The sequence below is a fragment of the Rhinatrema bivittatum genome, chromosome 6 (assembly GCF_901001135.1).
Source record: "Rhinatrema bivittatum chromosome 6, aRhiBiv1.1, whole genome shotgun sequence".
In the NCBI taxonomy this organism is placed as follows: Eukaryota; Metazoa; Chordata; class Amphibia; order Gymnophiona; family Rhinatrematidae; genus Rhinatrema; species Rhinatrema bivittatum.
Window position 1 is genome coordinate 89,795,849 of NC_042620.1, and position 18,104 is coordinate 89,813,952.

At 44.7% G+C, this 18,104-nt stretch overlaps 1 protein-coding gene across 1 annotated transcript in view; it reads right to left on the reverse strand.

Annotated features, from left to right (window-relative positions):
- The window catches only part of LOC115094648 (secretory phospholipase A2 receptor-like), a 154,848-nt gene that overhangs the window by 98,167 nt on the left and 38,577 nt on the right, over positions 1 to 18,104 (reverse strand). The window contains 4 exon segments of the mRNA XM_029607897.1: positions 1,566 to 2,044; positions 7,260 to 7,327; positions 7,329 to 7,366; positions 13,370 to 13,497. Of these exon segments, the coding sequence (XP_029463757.1) occupies positions 1,566 to 2,044; positions 7,260 to 7,327; positions 7,329 to 7,366; positions 13,370 to 13,497 (713 nt within the window).

The window sequence follows — 18,104 nt, forward strand, 5'->3', positions numbered from 1 at the left end:
GCACACAGCACAGCGGTAGTTCACTGGTCAACTGCCAGTGGGATGAGGTCCACTGGCGGCCACATTGGCTCCCTCTGACCTCCCCTCGGTATACCACTGCTCGGTGCCCTAGGCCCAGGCCTAGTTCGCCTAGTGCTTCCACCGGCCCTGTGAATACCTATTCAGAAAAGCCAGCAAATAAACCATTTACTATTCAAAACTGGAGCAGAAGCTAAACGGGAGAACAAATTGGGAAATAATAAGCATATAATTAAACTTTCTGGGAGTAATAGTAAACTGGCAAGCAGACAAGTTGTCTGGTTATGGTTAGCCAGATAACTCGTCCCAGATATTCAATGGAAAAAAAACATCCATTTGAATATCCCCCAATTAAAGTTATCCAGCTAACTAGCTAGATAACCTTAATTGGATATCTTTTGAATATCAACAGTTAGATTCAAAGTTATCCTGTCTCATGCGGCCAGCCTATATTCAAAAGAATATAGCCTGTTAATGGCCAAGCAGCAGTTAAAAAAAAGTTGCAGGTCAAGTGGCCTGTCACTGCCCTCCCCAACCTGCTGAGCTAGAAATACAGGGCCCTGCTGGGCCAAGCCTGCAGCCCTCTCCCCAAATCCCTCCAACTCATAAAATTTTAATTTGAAGGGCCAGTGCTGGCCCTCCCCTTCTTTCCCTGTCTGCTTCCTGGTCCTGTTAAATTAAATCCATGATGTGACCTCTAGGGCCACTCACCCATATGGTACCTTAATATAAAAAGTTCTTCAGTCTGGATCTCAGTAGCAGCCTGAGCCTACCGTAACCCGGGCCTGGTGCTTCCAGTGTTGCTAGGGGAGCAATGCTGGAAGCATTAGGCCAGTGTCACTATCACAGTCTCAGCTGAAGATCTTACTATTTTAAGGTGTGGGAGTGTGGAAAGGTTAAGGGTGGGAGTTGTGTGGAGTTGGGCCCTGTTAAATAAACCGTGTACTGTCTGTGGAAGGTTTACATTTGATATCCTTTGTGTGTCTTGCCAGACTTACTCCTGAATAGTGTCCAGCTCTTGGTTCTGTGTCTTGGTGGCTGCACACAGAGCTGCAGTCTTCCCTTGATCACAGTCCTGATTTGCCTGTGCCTACTTTCTCCTTATGCTCTTGCACATTCATGTACTCTGTGCTGATCCAGCACTACAATTCCGCTAGCTGCTGTGTCAGCTGTGCACACTCCTGATGGACTGCCTCTTCTATCTCCTGAAAACTGCTCTCCCTGAGGCTGCCGCCTATGCATGGTCTTGAAGCTCAGCATTGGTGACCTCTAGCTTCTATGCCTTGGCTTGCCCCTGGCCAGAGCTCTGTACGAGATCATCCAATTGATTCCGCAGCTGTACCATGTTACTTTGTAGGTGAGCCATTTCCTTTTCATGCAGCACCGGCGGAATGTAGGTTGCTGCAGAAAGCCTTACTCTGTAAGAAATGCTCTTTTTTCAACTGGCTTTTCTCTTGCTCTCTAGTTACAGCTGCCAACTGTGCTTCCAGGGTAGAGACTGTGACCTCATATGCCTTGCTTCGCTCAGTGTTCTGTCACAGTAGCACATGTTGAATCTGTATTGCAGCCACCAGCTCCTGTTTTAGCTGCTCATTAGCTTCTTGGGCATCTTCCGCTTCCATCAGAGCATTCAAGGCTTGGGAGATCAGCCTGAACACCTGGTCCTTTAGCTCCATCTGGTCATCCCTGGGCTGCTGGCAGCCATCTAATTGTAATACCACTACTTCCAGGTCCATCCTCAGGACTTCCTCTAGCCTCTCTGCTTGGTAGCGTAACTGCTTCTCTGCTCTCAGTTCTGTCTGCAGATCCACCACTTGGCTTTGTAACTCTTGCATTATCTTGAAATCCTTCTCTGAAATTTGAGCCCTGGCTCCTTGGGAGCTCCTTTTGCTGGGGTTCCCAGGGCTCTTCTTGATGTCTTCCTCTGAGCTCTCTGCCATTCCATCCTCTGGAAACTCCGCTGCCCTCCCTTTGGGGTCTTTGTGGCAGTTCCCACTGGGCTCTTTGCCAAGCCTTGCGCTGGAGTCTCGGTGGCACAGCCACCTGGAGTCTCGGATGCACCCCAATTTGGGTTTCCTGCCGGGCTTTCCCTAGGCCACTCGGTGCTGCATCCTTCAGTAGCGCCTCGCAGTGGCCAGTCAGGGCTCCTTCAGCAGGCCACCCCCTTCTGGGCAGTCAGTATTACCGTTTCCTGGCAAGGCAGCGTAGCTTCACTACGAGCTTCTCATTCCTTTTATCACAGTCTTTATCAGTTCCTGGCTCTGGCACTCCTTCTACTCACTTGCCTTCTTCCTTATGTGCTCTTGCTCCTCAGGGACCACCTTGAATCCCGCCGGGTTATGGGCATCTGGGCTCTCTGGAGCAAAGTCCACTGAAGGCCTAAGTCATAGCCAGGTATGTCCCTTCTGCTGCTGGCCTCCCACTAGGTTCTCTGCATTGGCTCTCTCCAGGAGACTGCCTGTGCTTCCTTCGACTCCCAGGGAGTGTTGGCTACCCTCTGCCCAGGAAGTGCTGGGGGGACCATGGGCTTCCAGTTTCTCAGTCTCCTTAGCCCAGAAGAGCAGGCACCGTCTCCTGGGACTTCCTCTGCCTTCTAAGAGGCTCTACATCAAAGCTTTTATGTCTCTTTCAGACATCCTTCCAGACTGCTGCAGGTTTACTGGAATCATGCTTTCCCTTTTCTGAATTCTGATGCAGCTCTTTCATCAGAGGCTGAGCACAGTGCTGAAGGCAAGGGCCCCGTGTACACTCTAGCAGTTTCATTTCTCTGCTGGGCCACTGCCCTAGACAAGCCTAGTACACAACTGTTTTTTTCCCTGTTTTTCCACTGCCTTATTTTAAAAGAAGCAAAAAGCAAAAAACTCCTACCTCACCGGCTCCAGCTAAACTTTGATGCACAGCCCTCACCGGGGACAGAGTTTGCCTCTATAATCCCAACCAAAACAATCCTTACTCTGCTTCCTTACCGGCCACACAGACCCTCTCTGTTCTGAAAGCGGTTTTGGGGGGGGGGGGGTTCTCTCTCTGTGTTCTGCAGTAATAGATGTCTGATCCTTAATTGGAGCAGATTGGGAAGGAATTCGGGGAGGCCTGATTACATCGCCACGCATACTCTTACAAAATTTGGCTCCCCTGTGTGCACCACCCACACATGCGTGCATAGATTATAAAATCCAGCGCACATGTGCGCGTGGCCCATGGATTTTATAACATGCGCGCGCCAGCACGAGCATGTTATAAAATCTGTGCGTCGATGGATGCACGTGCGCATGTTATACAATCTATGCCTAAGCGTCCAATACTTGTGCCCGCACACTTTGGCGCTCAACCAGGCGACCAAAATGAGAGCACACAAAAACTAAAGCGCACAGTGCCACTTGAGCGCTGATGGATGCGTGTGGCTACTAGGCAGTGCTTAACATGGGCACTCAAAATTCAAGGCTTTTTTGGGCACACAACTGGACGCACAGTGAGACGCATATGCTGGACCGACAAGCCAGTAGAGAGCAGCCTCTGAAAGCGTGCAAAAAAACGTTGCGGCCTACTACACTGTGTGCAGCGAAAAGCCTCGGAGCGGGGTCTAGCCTTCAGAGGCTGCTCAACCTGCCAGGCTGCCCACATCCCTCGACCTCCCACAGAGCAGGACAAATGTTGGAATGGCGCACCAAGCTCGAAGACAGGGTGGGAGAAGGAAACCTTGTACAGTAAAACCTCCTGCTAAGTCTCTGTATATATATCTTCTTTTTTATTTTTTTAAACGTACCGGAGCTCAGCCTTACCTGGCTGAGCATTGAGACGGTCTCCGACTGTGGGGGGAGAGGGCAATTGTCGTCACCGCTGCGCTTGGCTTCCTGCACCCGCTGCCTTTCAGCCACTCGAGCAGCTAAGTCCATGCCAGCAAAACCAGCTACCGGACCAAGGCACACTTCTGAGGGACCATGGACATCACCTCAGGAATTCTCAACTGGGGGAGGGACCTTTAGGTATCACCACAAGAGAGCAAAGCTTTCTTTTCCTTAATTTAGATTTGAAATGTCTCCTTCCTAAAAACTCGAAGCAATCCCCACAGGGGGATGCACGTTCCCCATCTGCTGGAGATGGAGTATACTGGCAGGCTGGGGTCACGGCAGCACTATATATACTGTGACGTCAGCTTGCTCCATATCCATCTGCTGGCAGGGGAGCATAAACCCACTGGTCCTGAGTCTACACACTGGGAAAACTTCTATTGGCCAAGCACATACAACGTTTCCTTCCCTGTCTTCCCTGCAGACCTTTTTTTTCCTCTGTGCCTGGCTTAGAGAAAAATCCCACGATGACACCATATGTGAGAATGGCTGAGCAATAATTTGTGGGCTGGAGTAGTAAGCAGGCTGACTCCAGCCTCTCTCATGCAATTTCAGTTTATTTTATATACACAATAAATCATATACACAATAGACTGCCTACATTTGCAGTAACTGCTTGCATTTTCCACTGTAACTTCCAGAGAGGGCAGGAGCTCTTACTCCTGGAGACACACCTGGGGCCTCTCGATCCTAGCTGGGCTCACACTCTTAACATCCCCCCTCCTAGGGTTTCACCCACAGAGCATTCTCCCTTTAAGGGATGTAAGGTGGACCAGGCACCTAGCCTGGTCCCGCACAGGTTTATGGGGAAACCCTAGGGGCACTCTCTCACACATGGCACATCATACCCTTGTAATATAAAAATAAACCTACATTTTAGTGCACAATAAAATAATTAGTCTGCATTCATTCATGTTTTTCTGCAATGCTTTTAAGATGAGTTTCAAATATGATCTAAAATGCCTGTACCTGTCTATTTTGGAGCTTTCTATCAGTCGGAGACCAGTTTCTATATTCAAATGGATGAAAAATTGCTATATTCAGACTGTATGGTGGCTTTATAGTGAGCCTCTTTAGTTGTCCGCTCTTCCCAGTCTTCACATCTTTCTATGAGAACTTTATTATTTGAACAGGCCCAGAGGCAGGTGCAAAAGGTAAGACAAAGGTCAGGGAGGGGGGGGGGTTTAGAGTAGGGCTAGGGGGGGAAAGGTTAGGAGAAGGGGAAGGGAGCAGGGGAAGGCAGCAAAGCTCGGCATGTGCAAGGTGCACAATTGTGCAATCCCTTGCGTGCATTGATGCCCGATTTTATAACATGTGTGCGCGCCTGCGCACACATGTTATAAAATTGGGCGTACATGTGCGCGTGCTGGGTAGCGCACGCACATGTACGCCCGCGCGCACCTTTTAAAATCTACCCCATAGTGTTTTTGTTGTAGTTTTTTTTTTTGGTTTTTCTTTTAGCAAGAGTAGTTAAAGTCATTTTTTTTCTATAAATTTTTTTTGTTTATTTTCCAGTTAGCTTCATAGTCTTAGAATAGTTACTTACACACTATTAATATTAGGCTAATTTAGTTGCAGGGAATTTTGGGAGATTCATTGCAATCTTAGAGTAGAGAAGGAAAATTATTTCATTTTCTGAGAGTTAATTTTCTCCAAAAAGCGAGTTGATCATCAGACCCACTGGATCACTGGGAAAAAAAAATCATGGTTTTCTCAAACATCAGCAAATAGTAATCCTAGTAATAACAACAATTTGGAGTTTTAGCCTCCCTTTCCAATGAATCCTCAAGGCAGCATACATTATTACTAGTAACTCAGGAGTGCCAGTGTGGTGAGTGGAATTTGAAACCTGATTCTCACTTTATTGCTCTAGTCACTTGGCCATTCCTTCTCTAACCTTTACTATGATGTCAACATGAAAAAGGCTTGGAGTACTCAAGAAAACTGCATAGACTCTATACTTGGGGCTTTTGTAATAGACATGTGTTTAGATATCTTTAAGAAACTATTTGTATATTCTCGAATTGTATATATAGCCACAATATGGTCCATTAAATAAGTGAGATCTTTCTTGCCATCACTGTCAAACATACAAAAATTGAATTGATGGTGTACCTTTCAATCATTCCAACTGCATTATTAGCTCTCCCCCCCCTTTTTTTTTTAAAAACATTGTAGGCTTTTGATCAAGTTGTATGACAAGGTAAAATATACTCATACAACAAAAAGAGAGGCCTGAGAAATGATACTTAGTACAAACAAAATACAGGAATGTTTCACTATTAGGGATAAATGAATCTGGGCATATATTTATATCTGCCACTCTGTTACGGTGTAGGTCAGTGACTGGATCTTTTTGATTTGTATAACTGCAGTAGAGAGTCTAAAAGTTCAGAAAGATGGATTACCTTTTAGCACGGGGGTCTCGCCATAAAACTATGAGAACCATTTGTGAAGAGAGGCATCATATAACAGTCAATATTTATGCACATGGTCCACACTGGTGTTTTAACCTTTGCTCTAGAACCCTTTCAATCTTACTTACATCAGTCTGCTTTACAATTAGTGCAAACACTAGAATTGAGACTACTCTAGGACAAACTTTACATTTCTTCCTTGAATTAGCCAGGAATGTGCATTCGTTGGTCAATTCGTTTCATTTGTTCCGGCGGTATGCACGTTTCTCATGAATGGAGAGTAGGCGCAAAACTGATGGTATGTGCATATATGAGTGGCCGCTTATATAGCTGCATACCATCAGTTTTGCGTGCCTACTCTCCATTTGTGAGATATGCATGTACCGCCAAAATGAACAAAACAAATCGGTCAATGAATGCACATCCCTAGAAATTGTCTATGAAGTGTCTCGGACAATTTAATGCCATATCTATTACTTGCATTATCAGCTTGTATTCAGTTTTCTAAATGATGTGTTCTTTGTTTCCAGCATGCTTACTTTTGGACTTATTTGTAACTTCCCTTTATATTTTGCTTTAATGATTAAAATCATTAAAATGATTTTTTTGCGCATTTTGAAAAAAAAAGTTTGAAAGTCTTCTGACTATCCTGCCCCCTACACCTCATTTTAAGTGCTTGTGCTCCTTGTATTCACCTTATAGCTGCTCTTGGTGTCTATTAGCATAGGTGGTGGCTGCGTGAGCTTGATATAAGAAGGAACAGAGCAGCATCCCCTCCGCTGATTAGATTCCCAGAGGTAGGAAAAAGCAGCTTCCAAAAACCTTCAAGCACTTATTTTACCTCATGACTGAAATAAATTCAACTAAACTGGGACTCCATACTCATACCATTTAATTGAGCAGATGGCTAACAAAAATATTTGGCAGTTACCATCTCTAGCAGGCTAGCACGCATGGTCACGTAATGTAAATTCACCTCCTGGCAGCTCTTTCCATCTCGAGGAAGATAAATTTTGAAGGTCCCCTGCTTTTTCACAAATGTAAGAATTTTTCTTCGCATTTTTTTACTTGCCACGGTCCCTCCTGACAAGGAAGAAAACACAGCACATAAGACAAAATTGCTCAGTCTGCCTTCTGCTCGGTTGATACACTTCTTATCCAGGAGACGAATAGCTGAGGGAGACTGTGAACTGATTTCTATACACAAAAGTGGCCCTTTTTTTTTTTTTTTTTTTTTTTTTTACTGGCTTGTGGGAATCGTTTGGACAGTGACCAGAAGCAAAAGTTGAAATCTTAAGCTCTTAGAAAACAAAACGGGTGGATGCTTTGTGATGAAGGATATAGCTGTCAGGGAAGCCCTGACTCAGCCTGTCATTCTCCACTAGGGGAAAACAATGGACTGGAATAAATTATTCAGCAGAACCTGCAACTTGCTAAGACAAAGCCAGGGGTTTCTTGAAAGATGAACAATATTAATTGGCAGCAAACTCCAATTGTTTGTAACTCAGCATTATTCTGCTCTTCCATTTATACAACTGACATTTTGCTTTTCCAAAGATTTCATGAAGTTATGAATATATGGTTTAGCAAACTAGCTTGAAGACTTTGCAGGCTGGGCTACCTTTCCAAGGACCAACCAAAAGGATGATACAGTACATAAGTTTTCCAGACTTCACAGGCTCTTTCTGCAGATTTATGCTATTTATTTATTTATTTAGACATTTTATATTCTGCTGCTGAATATAAAATATCACAATGGTTTACAACAGAAACATTCATAGATATAAATCAACAGGTAATAACGGGTAAAGGAGGCAGTTTTCATAAATAGACATTAACATCTATCAATCAAATTGTTCTGATACATTTGACTCAAGGTTTAAGACATGGTCAAGGGTAAAGCAAGTTAAAATAGAATAAAATAAAATAACGGATTTCACATTTAGTTATTATGTTGTATCGATTCTTTCATTCTCTTAATGCTTCAGTTAATATCTTTTGACCTTCTTGTTATTGTTTCTTTCAACATTCAGGTATTTTAAGTTAGGTTATATGCAGTTTTGAAAAGCCATGTTTTTAGCTCACATTTAAATCTTTCTGGTATTAACCTTAGCATCTCAGGTAGGGAATTCCAAAGCTTTGGACCCGCTATGGAAAACGCACGATCACTTACTTGCGTCAGATGTATACTCCGTATTGTAGAAACAGTCAAAATTCCTTTAGAGTCCTTAGGGTTGGTTGAAGTTTATGGTTGTATTGAATTTGGTGTTTAATGTTAGTTTAAGTTGTGTTAGCTCCTGTTGTATTGCTTTCATATATGTTGATCGTGTCGATACTGTATTTTCAAATGATTTGGAGAATGGAAAGTAAAATTGTATGTCGTCAGCATATAAGAAGAAGGTAATTCCTAATTCTACCAGTAATTTTCACAGTGGGATCATATATAGATATTGAACAGTGTTGCCTAGAGGGCTGAGCGCACTGGTTTACCAGAGGATGGACACACATTTTGGAGGCTTGTCCACAGCCCCTTATGCTATAACGGGATTAGTGTCTCCTCAACGCGCATCAAACACATCAGGAAACTAATAGCATTAATCACATGCAAATACATGTCGAAGAGGCTATTAGTTATTCACTTCACATGCAATAAAACAATGTGCCTCCAAGCCACACATTTTTACACTCAGAAGTTAACACCTTGAGAAGGCGTTAAATTTCTGAGCACCCCAAAAAGTTATGAAAAAAGCAGAAAATATTAAGTCAGAGGAACAAAAGTTTTAAAGATTTAAAAAAAATAAAAATAATAATAATAAAAAAAAGAGTGCCGTGGTCAGGTTCAGGAAATGGATGCTCAGTTAACCAGTGTCCTTTTTCCAAGCCTAGCGCGTACGATAAGCTGCCCCTGCGCACGCCGAGCCTATCTTGCGCGTATGTCCCGGGGCTTGCAAAAAGGGGTGGGGCATGGGCAGTCTGGGGTGGGGTGGGGCGTGGCCTGAGCCTCCAGGCACAGTGGCCATTTGCCACTGTGCCTGGGATCGCGGGCCGGCTGTCGGCCAGCGCGCGTAACTTCTTCAACAAAGGTAAGGGGGGGTTCTAGGTAGGGCTGGGGGGTGGGCTAGGTAGGGGAAGGGAGGGGAAGGTTCGGGGGGGGGGGGGGCAGAAGGAAAGTTCCCTCCGAGGCCGCTCGGAGCGGCCTCGGAGGGAAGGGAGGCAGGCTGCATGGCTCGGCACGCTCAAGTCGCACAATTGTGCACCCCCTTGCACGCGCCAACCTTGGATTTTATAACATGCGCGTGGCTGCGCACACTTTTGTAAAATCGGGTGTAGATTTGTTCGCGCCGGGTTGCACGAACAAATCTGCGCCTGCGCACGTTTTAAAATCTGCCCCTCAGTGCCTGCTTTCAGCACATTTTTATTGCATCGACCCCATAGTGTTTTAAGCAAAAAAACTTTTGATAACTTTTCTTTATTTCTAACTACTAGTGCTTCATGAACATAGAACTAAAAACTAAACGTCTAAGAACCTGTTCAATCAGAAGTAACATTCTGAATAAAAGTTACTTTTGTTTCCCTTTATTTGTTTTCCCAGTAATGTAACCCTTAGAAATGATTCTTTGTGTCTTTTCTTTCTTTGTTTCCCTAGAGCATGTGTGAATACTTTTCCTCTGGTTAAGTATATTTAGTTGTTTCTTTTCTGTCTATTATCTGTTTCCTATTGCGCAATCTCCTTTCTCTGTCTTTTTCTTTTTTCCTCACTCTTTTTCATTTCCTGCTGTATTCTTTGTTTCTATCAGTGCAGACCTGTATGTACTGATAATGTGAGCATTTATCTTTGTTTTTGGGTGATGGCGGGCATGGTTGAGTTCATGGCTGGAATGTGCCAGCTGGAGCCCTTGACTTGTAGATCTATCCCTTCCTACTACCCTATATTTAACAAAAACAATAAAGAAGTCTATCACCCTAGTACCGAAAGCTCTTCCGATAGCTACTCCTGTTCCCTAATGTAATTTTTCCATGACAGCTTGTTGAACCATGAATTCTAATTAAGGAAACAAATGATAATTATAATTTCCCTAACTATGTTTTGGTCAGGAACTTATAATTGGGTAGCAAGTATTCCATGAAACCCAACCGGCCAAAAGTTCCGGTTGGGTCCAACGGGGGTCCGGGAGCAGAGGCGCGGAGAAGCACATGACGTACATGTCACTCCGACGTGACGCCGACGTCACGTGCTCCTCGCAAAGGAATACAGGGATGGCTTCCTGACTCCCCGCTGGACCACCAGGGAGTTTTGGTAAGTCTTGGTGGGGGGGGGGGGGGGGGGGGGGTCAGGAGGGTAGGGGGTTTAAGTGTTTATTTAGGTTCAACGTATTCAACATAGCTATGTTGAATACGTTGAAAATCGCGATGCGTTGCGCATCATCACTTTTTTAAGTTTAAAAAAAATAAGTTGCGTTTTACATATGCGTTCAAAACGAATGCACACCCCTACTTTCTCTATTAATATTATATTCCACTTTCAATCACTCATGCAAACTATTAAAGCTGATAGTAATTCACTGCAGATCATCTATAATTTAGTTTTACTTTGAGCTACCCTATGTCTTACCTTTTTTTTTTTTTTTTTAATAATTAGCCAGTTCATTCACAACCACATTCATTCCAAATTTGTACTGTTCCTGTCAGGTTTTTTTTAGTGTTTTTGTGGTTTTTTTTACTTCTGCTTAGAGCACTGGCTCAGCGCTTCCTCTCAATGGAAAATTCAGCTCTGCTCTCTTTGATTCCAAACTTTCACTGGATTTTTCTGTTTCTCAGTATCAATGCTCTGGTGATGTCACAAGATACAATAGTCTTAACACTAAAGCGACGTTCCGTTAACTCCAGCTGACCCTCCCAACTCCCTGTCTCAGATGGAATAAGCTTTAAGAAATTTTCTGTAGCTTTCTTTTCTTTTAAAGTAGTCTCAATGATTTTGGATGTAACTGCGTTTTGACTTTCATCAGTGATGTTACACCAGCCACTTCACTGGTTGCTACCAATGCCAAATCCATTTCTCAGGTTATGGCTTCAGAACTGTACCAGGGCTGAGGTATCAGTGCTAGTTTTTAACTATGGAAAACCTGGACCAGACTATCAGAAACCAAGCAGAATGGATTCAACTAAACAATAAACTTTATTTTTTAATTTAAAAAAATGTTCAAGATCTGTTCCTCAAATGGCCAAAACATGCCCAATAATGCCCAATTCCATCTGCGGAAGAAACCAACACCTTAAAGCCCATATACCACCCACTGGCACTGATGCCCTGTTTAGAATTACATTTTCAATTAAAATGACTCCTAAGAGAAGATCTTCAGGTCCTCCCCTAGTGTCTCCAACCTCAATTAAATAGGATTTGGGTGTTTATAAGGGTTTTTGCCCCTCCAAAATATGCATGTTCAAATGGGGTGTTTTTACTTTTAAAACTACACATTTGGGGCTAGATGGGGCATTTCTCAGCACTTCAAAGCTTGCTCACCTGCACTCTATATTTATTTTCACTTAATTTAATGTATTTTGTCTTTTTATACTTTCAAATTGTGTATCGCGCTAGGATCACTACTGCTGTTGTCACTGATGATGTTAGCAGGACTGTGGCTGGCATTTTTTTTTTTTTTTATTGCTCCGGGATTTCCTCAGAGCCCAGACATTAATTGCACCATTTTTTTTATTAACCCGTAGTGGCACTTACCCACACACTGACCATGAGCCCGAGCTGTTGCAGGGAGAGCTGATGGTGTTAGCAGCCCAATGCTGCCATGACCACTCTGGCCCCTCCCCTTGGGATCACAAACAAGACTGCGAGAAGCCTTTCTAGGCACCCATGGCCCTCAGGCCTGGCCTCATCTGAGCCACAAGAGCCTTCCCTCCTTACGCCTGCGGCTCTCAGGAATGAAGCCCTCCATCTCCATGGTGCTGCAGGGGCATGGAAAGGCCACCCGCTGCTCCCGTGGCCCAGCACTGCCAGAAAGCTACTTCTGCCACCCTTCAATGCTCCTCTATGGGCCTTCCTCACTTTGCGGACCTCACAAGTGCAGCCTCACAATACTGCCCCCATATTGTACCCTCTATGCTGGTTCCACTATCTCCACAGGTCTCCATGAGGCCCACACCAGGCCCCACTTCTTCAGGCTCAGTGGTCCAGGGTCTCTCCCCTACCACAGCGGCCCAAACTTTGGCCCTTGCCTCATGGGCCTCTTCTCCACAGCCAGCCACCCCCATGTTCCTCAGGCCTCCCTTTTGTTTGCAGCTTATTGCTGCAAAATGGTTTTGGTTTTTTTTTTTTTTAAATAATGCAGCCCTATGCTGTCATCAACTTTATGCCAGGATACCACCTCAGCCACCAGGAACTTCCCCATGCCAAGCCCAGGCCACCCAGAAACAGGTGTTTATTTTATTTTATTTTTGTCACCCTCATTTACACACAGACTTCTCTCTCTTACTGTCTCACTTGTACAGATGCTGTTTTCCTTAGTATGTGCCAGTTTGCTTCAGCACACAAGAGCACAGGGAGAGGGATGTGTATGTGGCAGCCCATGAAAAATGACAGATTTGGCGGCTCCAATGCACCCCCTCCCCCTCCCCCTCACACAAGAAAAAACAGACTTGGCACCCCAACATTACAACTCCCACTCTTTGTGCTACCCAACACCAGTATCCCTCCTACCCCAGACCCCTCTCTCAGTTTCTTTTCCCCACCTCCACTCTCAAAACGTCAACCCTGCAAACCCAGCCAGCACTCTCCGCCTTCTCCTTTCCAGGTCCAATCCAGAATTATGCTTCTTCCTCCCTCCCCAAGTCCAAGATCTGCAATCTCCTGCTCTTCCCTGATATCCTTCCTCACTCCCCCCAGGGTCCAAGACCTGCATTTTCCTCCTATAGTCCCCCGCTCTACCGACGTTCAACCTCAATTGTATCTGAGAGGAGAAAGGCACCAATGGTATCAGAACCTCGACATTGCAATTCTCCTCCAGTGCTGGAGTGCTGCTGGGGGTAGCAGAGGTATGAGTCACAGGCTTCTGTTTCCCACGGCCTGCTCCGCACAGTCCTATGCTGCTGCTTCCCACAGCCCCCTCCCTCTCCAGACTGAGCTGCAGCACCCTGAGAAGCTGGCGGGTGCTGACAAGTGCTGCAAGCTGCAGCAGCGCAACGGCAGGCCAGGGAGAGGAGAGCTGAAATCGAGGAGCAGCAGCCCCACAACTCTTTCAGCCACACGAGACAAGGGCCTGAGCAATACTCGGTGAGGCTCCTTGGCTGGAACATGGGGCAGACTGGTTTTGATGGCTGTCTGCTGGCCGAGCTGATTTCATGCAGGGCGAGTGGACTGGACTTGAGATTAAGTAAGTGGCAACATTCGCCGCATCGGCATGGCAACAAATCAGGTGCCACCACTGCATGCCAATAAAAATGATCTCATGTACCCCTGCTGTACTTGAACCCGGACCTTATTTCCACTTCCCTGCAACTCAGGATCCTCTCTGTCTCTCCCACTCTCTTAAAATTCTGACACTGTTTTTGTCTCCTCCATCTCCACTGGGAGGCCGTCTATGTATCTACTACCCTTCTGTGAAGAAATATTCCCTTGTGCTACTCATAATTCTAACTCCTTTTAGTCACATACTGGCAAGTGTACTGGAGAAGGCTCCTAGGCATTCATGGAAGTTGACTACACCTGAAGGAGGTGTAATCAATATTTTTGGTGAGAAAGTCTGTGATTTCCCGAATGCCACAAATTCTATTTGCAAATTATTCAGATATGCCAACACCATAAGAAAAGCATCTCACAATGCCAGTTCATTTCTGTGAGGGAACTCGCAGCTCAGTACATCAAGGTCTATGTTTACGACAACAAAACACTCAGCATTAAACCACAGACATAAATAACCATGACTTCAATGATTTCAAAAAAAAATGAAGACTCCTTTGAAAGACAGATGTTACTGATAGTTCTGTCTTGGAATGCCTCTATTCTATCTATATCCTTTCAGAGGTATATCCCCCAAAAGTGGACAGAATATTCCAGATGAGGTCTCATCAGTGATCTGTATAGTGGCGTTATCTCCTACTTTTTATTGTTGGTTATATTTCTCTTTGTGTACTCTTACATTCCTCTCAATCTTGCCCCTGCCTTGTTGCACTGTTTTGCAGCCTTGAAAACTTCAGATGTGATCACCCTGAGACTCCTGCCCTGTTTGGTACCTCTCGGTACCTTTTATGCACTGCTCTCTTGTGCCCCAAGTGCATAACTGCACTTTTATTTGCATTAATTCTCAGTTGTAAAATTCTTGGCCACCACTCAGTTTTCTTAGATGATTTCATTTTTCCACTTCGTCTGAAATGCCCAGGCTATTACAGATCTTAGTATCATCTTCACATGACTGAACCTCTCCTACTGGCCCTTCTAAATATCATTTATGAACATGTTGAATGGAAATGCACCTAGGAGTGATTCCTGAAGCATTCCCCAGATAATCCTTGTATCCTTGACATGAATACCATCTACCACTACACTCTGTTGCCTATCATGCAACCATTTTCTAACTCAGTCTCCTTTATAGTCCCCATAATTTAGCTTGGTGAGAAAGGGCATGAGTCTGAGGGGGCAGTTATGAAGGCGACAGGTTAAAGGAATCGTGAAACATGGGCACACTCACCTGTTTCAGATATTTATACACACACATAAATATATATATACATAACAAGATTACCCATGTATTGGAGGAAGGCAGCCAAGTGTTCTAATCTCTTTTCATTCTCCAGGTATGTGCACCTCTATACTTTGTCTAACTTTATTACAATATTTTGTTTCTGTTCACATTCATTTTTGTTAGATTCAAATCATCAGCCTGGAGAAAAGAAAACCCTCTGCCCCACCCCCACCCGTGTGTATAAAGGGTCATCTGTACCCTGAAGTAATTCTCTCCCTGTTGCAAGAGCACCCCACTTGGCAGGAGGACATCTGCCCCAGCAGGAGAATCCTCTCTGTATAAGCACACCAGCCCCCAGCTGGAGAACGCTCTCCAGATGTGTCAAGAGGGCTCCAAACCTCAATGCCCTTCCTTCCTCCAGTTGTGAGCGTTTAGAGAAGGGCTCTGAACCCCCAGATCCCCCTTTCTCCTCCCCCCCAAACCCACCCTATTTCCCCTATCCAAAGTTGTGAAAGGGGCAGGCAGGAGGCAGGAGCAATCCCTCCTCACCCCTGCCTTGCTTGATCCCAGGTATCAAATGATAACAGCTGACCTGACTCTCTCCACATGTGGGCAAGGAGTATCGGGTCATTTGGTATCGCCTGACACCTCAGGCTGAATGGGGATTGCTCCTGTACCCCACCTGCCCCTTTCACTAATTCAGATGGCGTAGGGCGGGCGGGCGGGCTGGGATTTACACACAGGCCTATTAGGCTTGTGCCTAAGGCAGCAAACTGGGGAGCAGCAAATTTCCTGCCTTCTGTTGCCCCCCCCCCCCAATCCTGCCCTGCCTGATGCCACCGCTGCCCCTCTCCCAGGACCTCAGCAATCCTCACAAAGATGTAAGCAATGGGGACTAAGCCTGCACTCACAGATCCTGCCCCCTCAGGCTTTCCGTGCGGGGGTGGGGCTGGGGAGCACAGGGCTTAGTCCCCACACTTGCCTCACTTCTGAGGATGGCTGCTGGAACTAGGAGTCAAGGCTTGGGGGCAGGGGGCGGTATCATTGTACAGTGCTCAAAGCTTTTCCCAGGAGGTGGGGGGGGCAGCGTGACCCCAGCACTAAATCGGTTCCAGGGGCCACAGCCGATCGATATCAGGGTTCAGAGCCCTTTAACATATCTCAAAGGTTTCCAGCCAGGAGGATGAGCTTTTGCTTGGGGGACCTTTGCTTGCAGATGGCTCTTTGTGGAGAAGGCCAGGGTGTGTGTGTGTGTGGGTGGTAGCTGCATTATCCTGCAGATGTTTTCAGAAGAGGATATTACACTTCTTGAGGTATAGTAAACTTTTCTTTAGGGTAAATGTAAATTGTATATCTTAATGCAATTGCAGTTAATTGCTTTTAATGTTAATGAGCTGGTTTGTATGCATTTGCATGTGATGCAGCTCATTAATATTTTTCCTGTGTTAAGGGAATTTTTTGTGTTACTGGTAATGCAAGTGAGTGTGTTACCATTATTGCACATTAATGCCATTTTAATGTGCATTAGATACCAAAATAGGCACTTAATGCACCTTAAGACATTAATGCACTTTAGTAAATATGTTCCTAGTCAGCGCTGTGTTTGTGTGCAGCAGTTCAGCAGTTCCTTTTTTTTTTTTTTTTTTTGCAGCATCTGGGCCCACCATGGGCAAAAGTACTGATAGTCCCATAACTGCCCTCTCCGGCCTTTTTTTTTTTCCAGCTGCCAAAGCCTCCAAGTTTAAGCTCCTTGTTGAATGTAACTTTTTGCTTCTTCTGTTAAACGATTGTTCTTTGTTACAGTTTACCCCGTTCTGTGTAAACCGATCTGATATGGTTCTAACCATGAAGGTCGGTATAGAAAAGAGTTAAATAAATAAATAAATAAGCACATGGAAACTGCCAAATCCCAGCACTCAGGCTGAGAAACTTGTATACTGGGCTGAGAGCTCTCTCAGAATTAATGCCTCATTACCCAAAGGAGAATTCACCAGAATCAGAGTATGCATAAAGCACTATTTCCATTTTCTGGGTTCAAAGGTCAACTGTGCATCTGACATCATCTCCAGGGATGGAGCAATGCCCATTCAACTCAATTTATTCTGATTCTTTAGTGACTGGTATCCCCTTTGCAGTCTGCATGCCTTGATAAACCAGCAAAATTAAAAATTTAAAAGCCAGGTACTTACAGACGTCTGTGCTGAGTCACAGAGTTGATCAGCTTCCTGTTTATTCCAGTTAGTAAAGGTCAATGCAGAGCCATCAGCCCACTAGAAGAAGGCTGGGGTGCTGTTACTGCTTAAATCGGTCCAAATTTGTGTCACATTTTCTGAATATAAACAAACATAACTTCCTGTTTTAATTAACGCAGGAATGTGCTTCGCTATTTCTGGTACAATGAATTTGTTCAATCTTTAAGGACAATTGAAAAATAAAAAACCCTCAGAGTGACAGCTGATAGAAACTCCTAGCGGGATGACTCTGAAATGACATCTTTTCCAGATCCCAGCATAATTTTTCTAATGCAAAGCCGACTGAAAAAAGCACTGTGCAAAAGAGCATTTTAGATGCTTTCAAAGATATTCTTTTCAGAGAAATCTGCTGTGGTTTTATAGAACAGAAAACCCTTGGTAATAATTTATATTTATCCTATATTTTATTTCAGTGTTGAATAACCTGAAAAATATCCTTCTTCTCTATACAGTATATTACCATTCTCTGCACACAGCTTGATTTCTTCTCTCTCTCCCACAGATACAAATTTAGCTGCCAATGGCTACATGGCAAAAACACACAACACGACAGTCAAGTACAGCATAGACTAAAATAGCTGCACACAACACATGAAACCAGCGAAACACTAAGAGGCAACAGGGGTTACCAGCAAGTACATCACACATTGTTTGCAAGTGTACTTTTATAAAATATGGCCTATCGGTACAATTTCATGAAGATGGGTTATGAATGACAGGTGGCAGGCTCATGCTTAATGTGACATTTACTCCTCTGCTGCTGGCCAGCCCCTGGAAAAAACAGGATTTAGCTTGGAGGCTGCAGCAGAGCCTGCACATAAACCTGAAACCATCTCCCAATCCCAGGAGCAAAACCTGAACCCTCTTATGTACACAGTT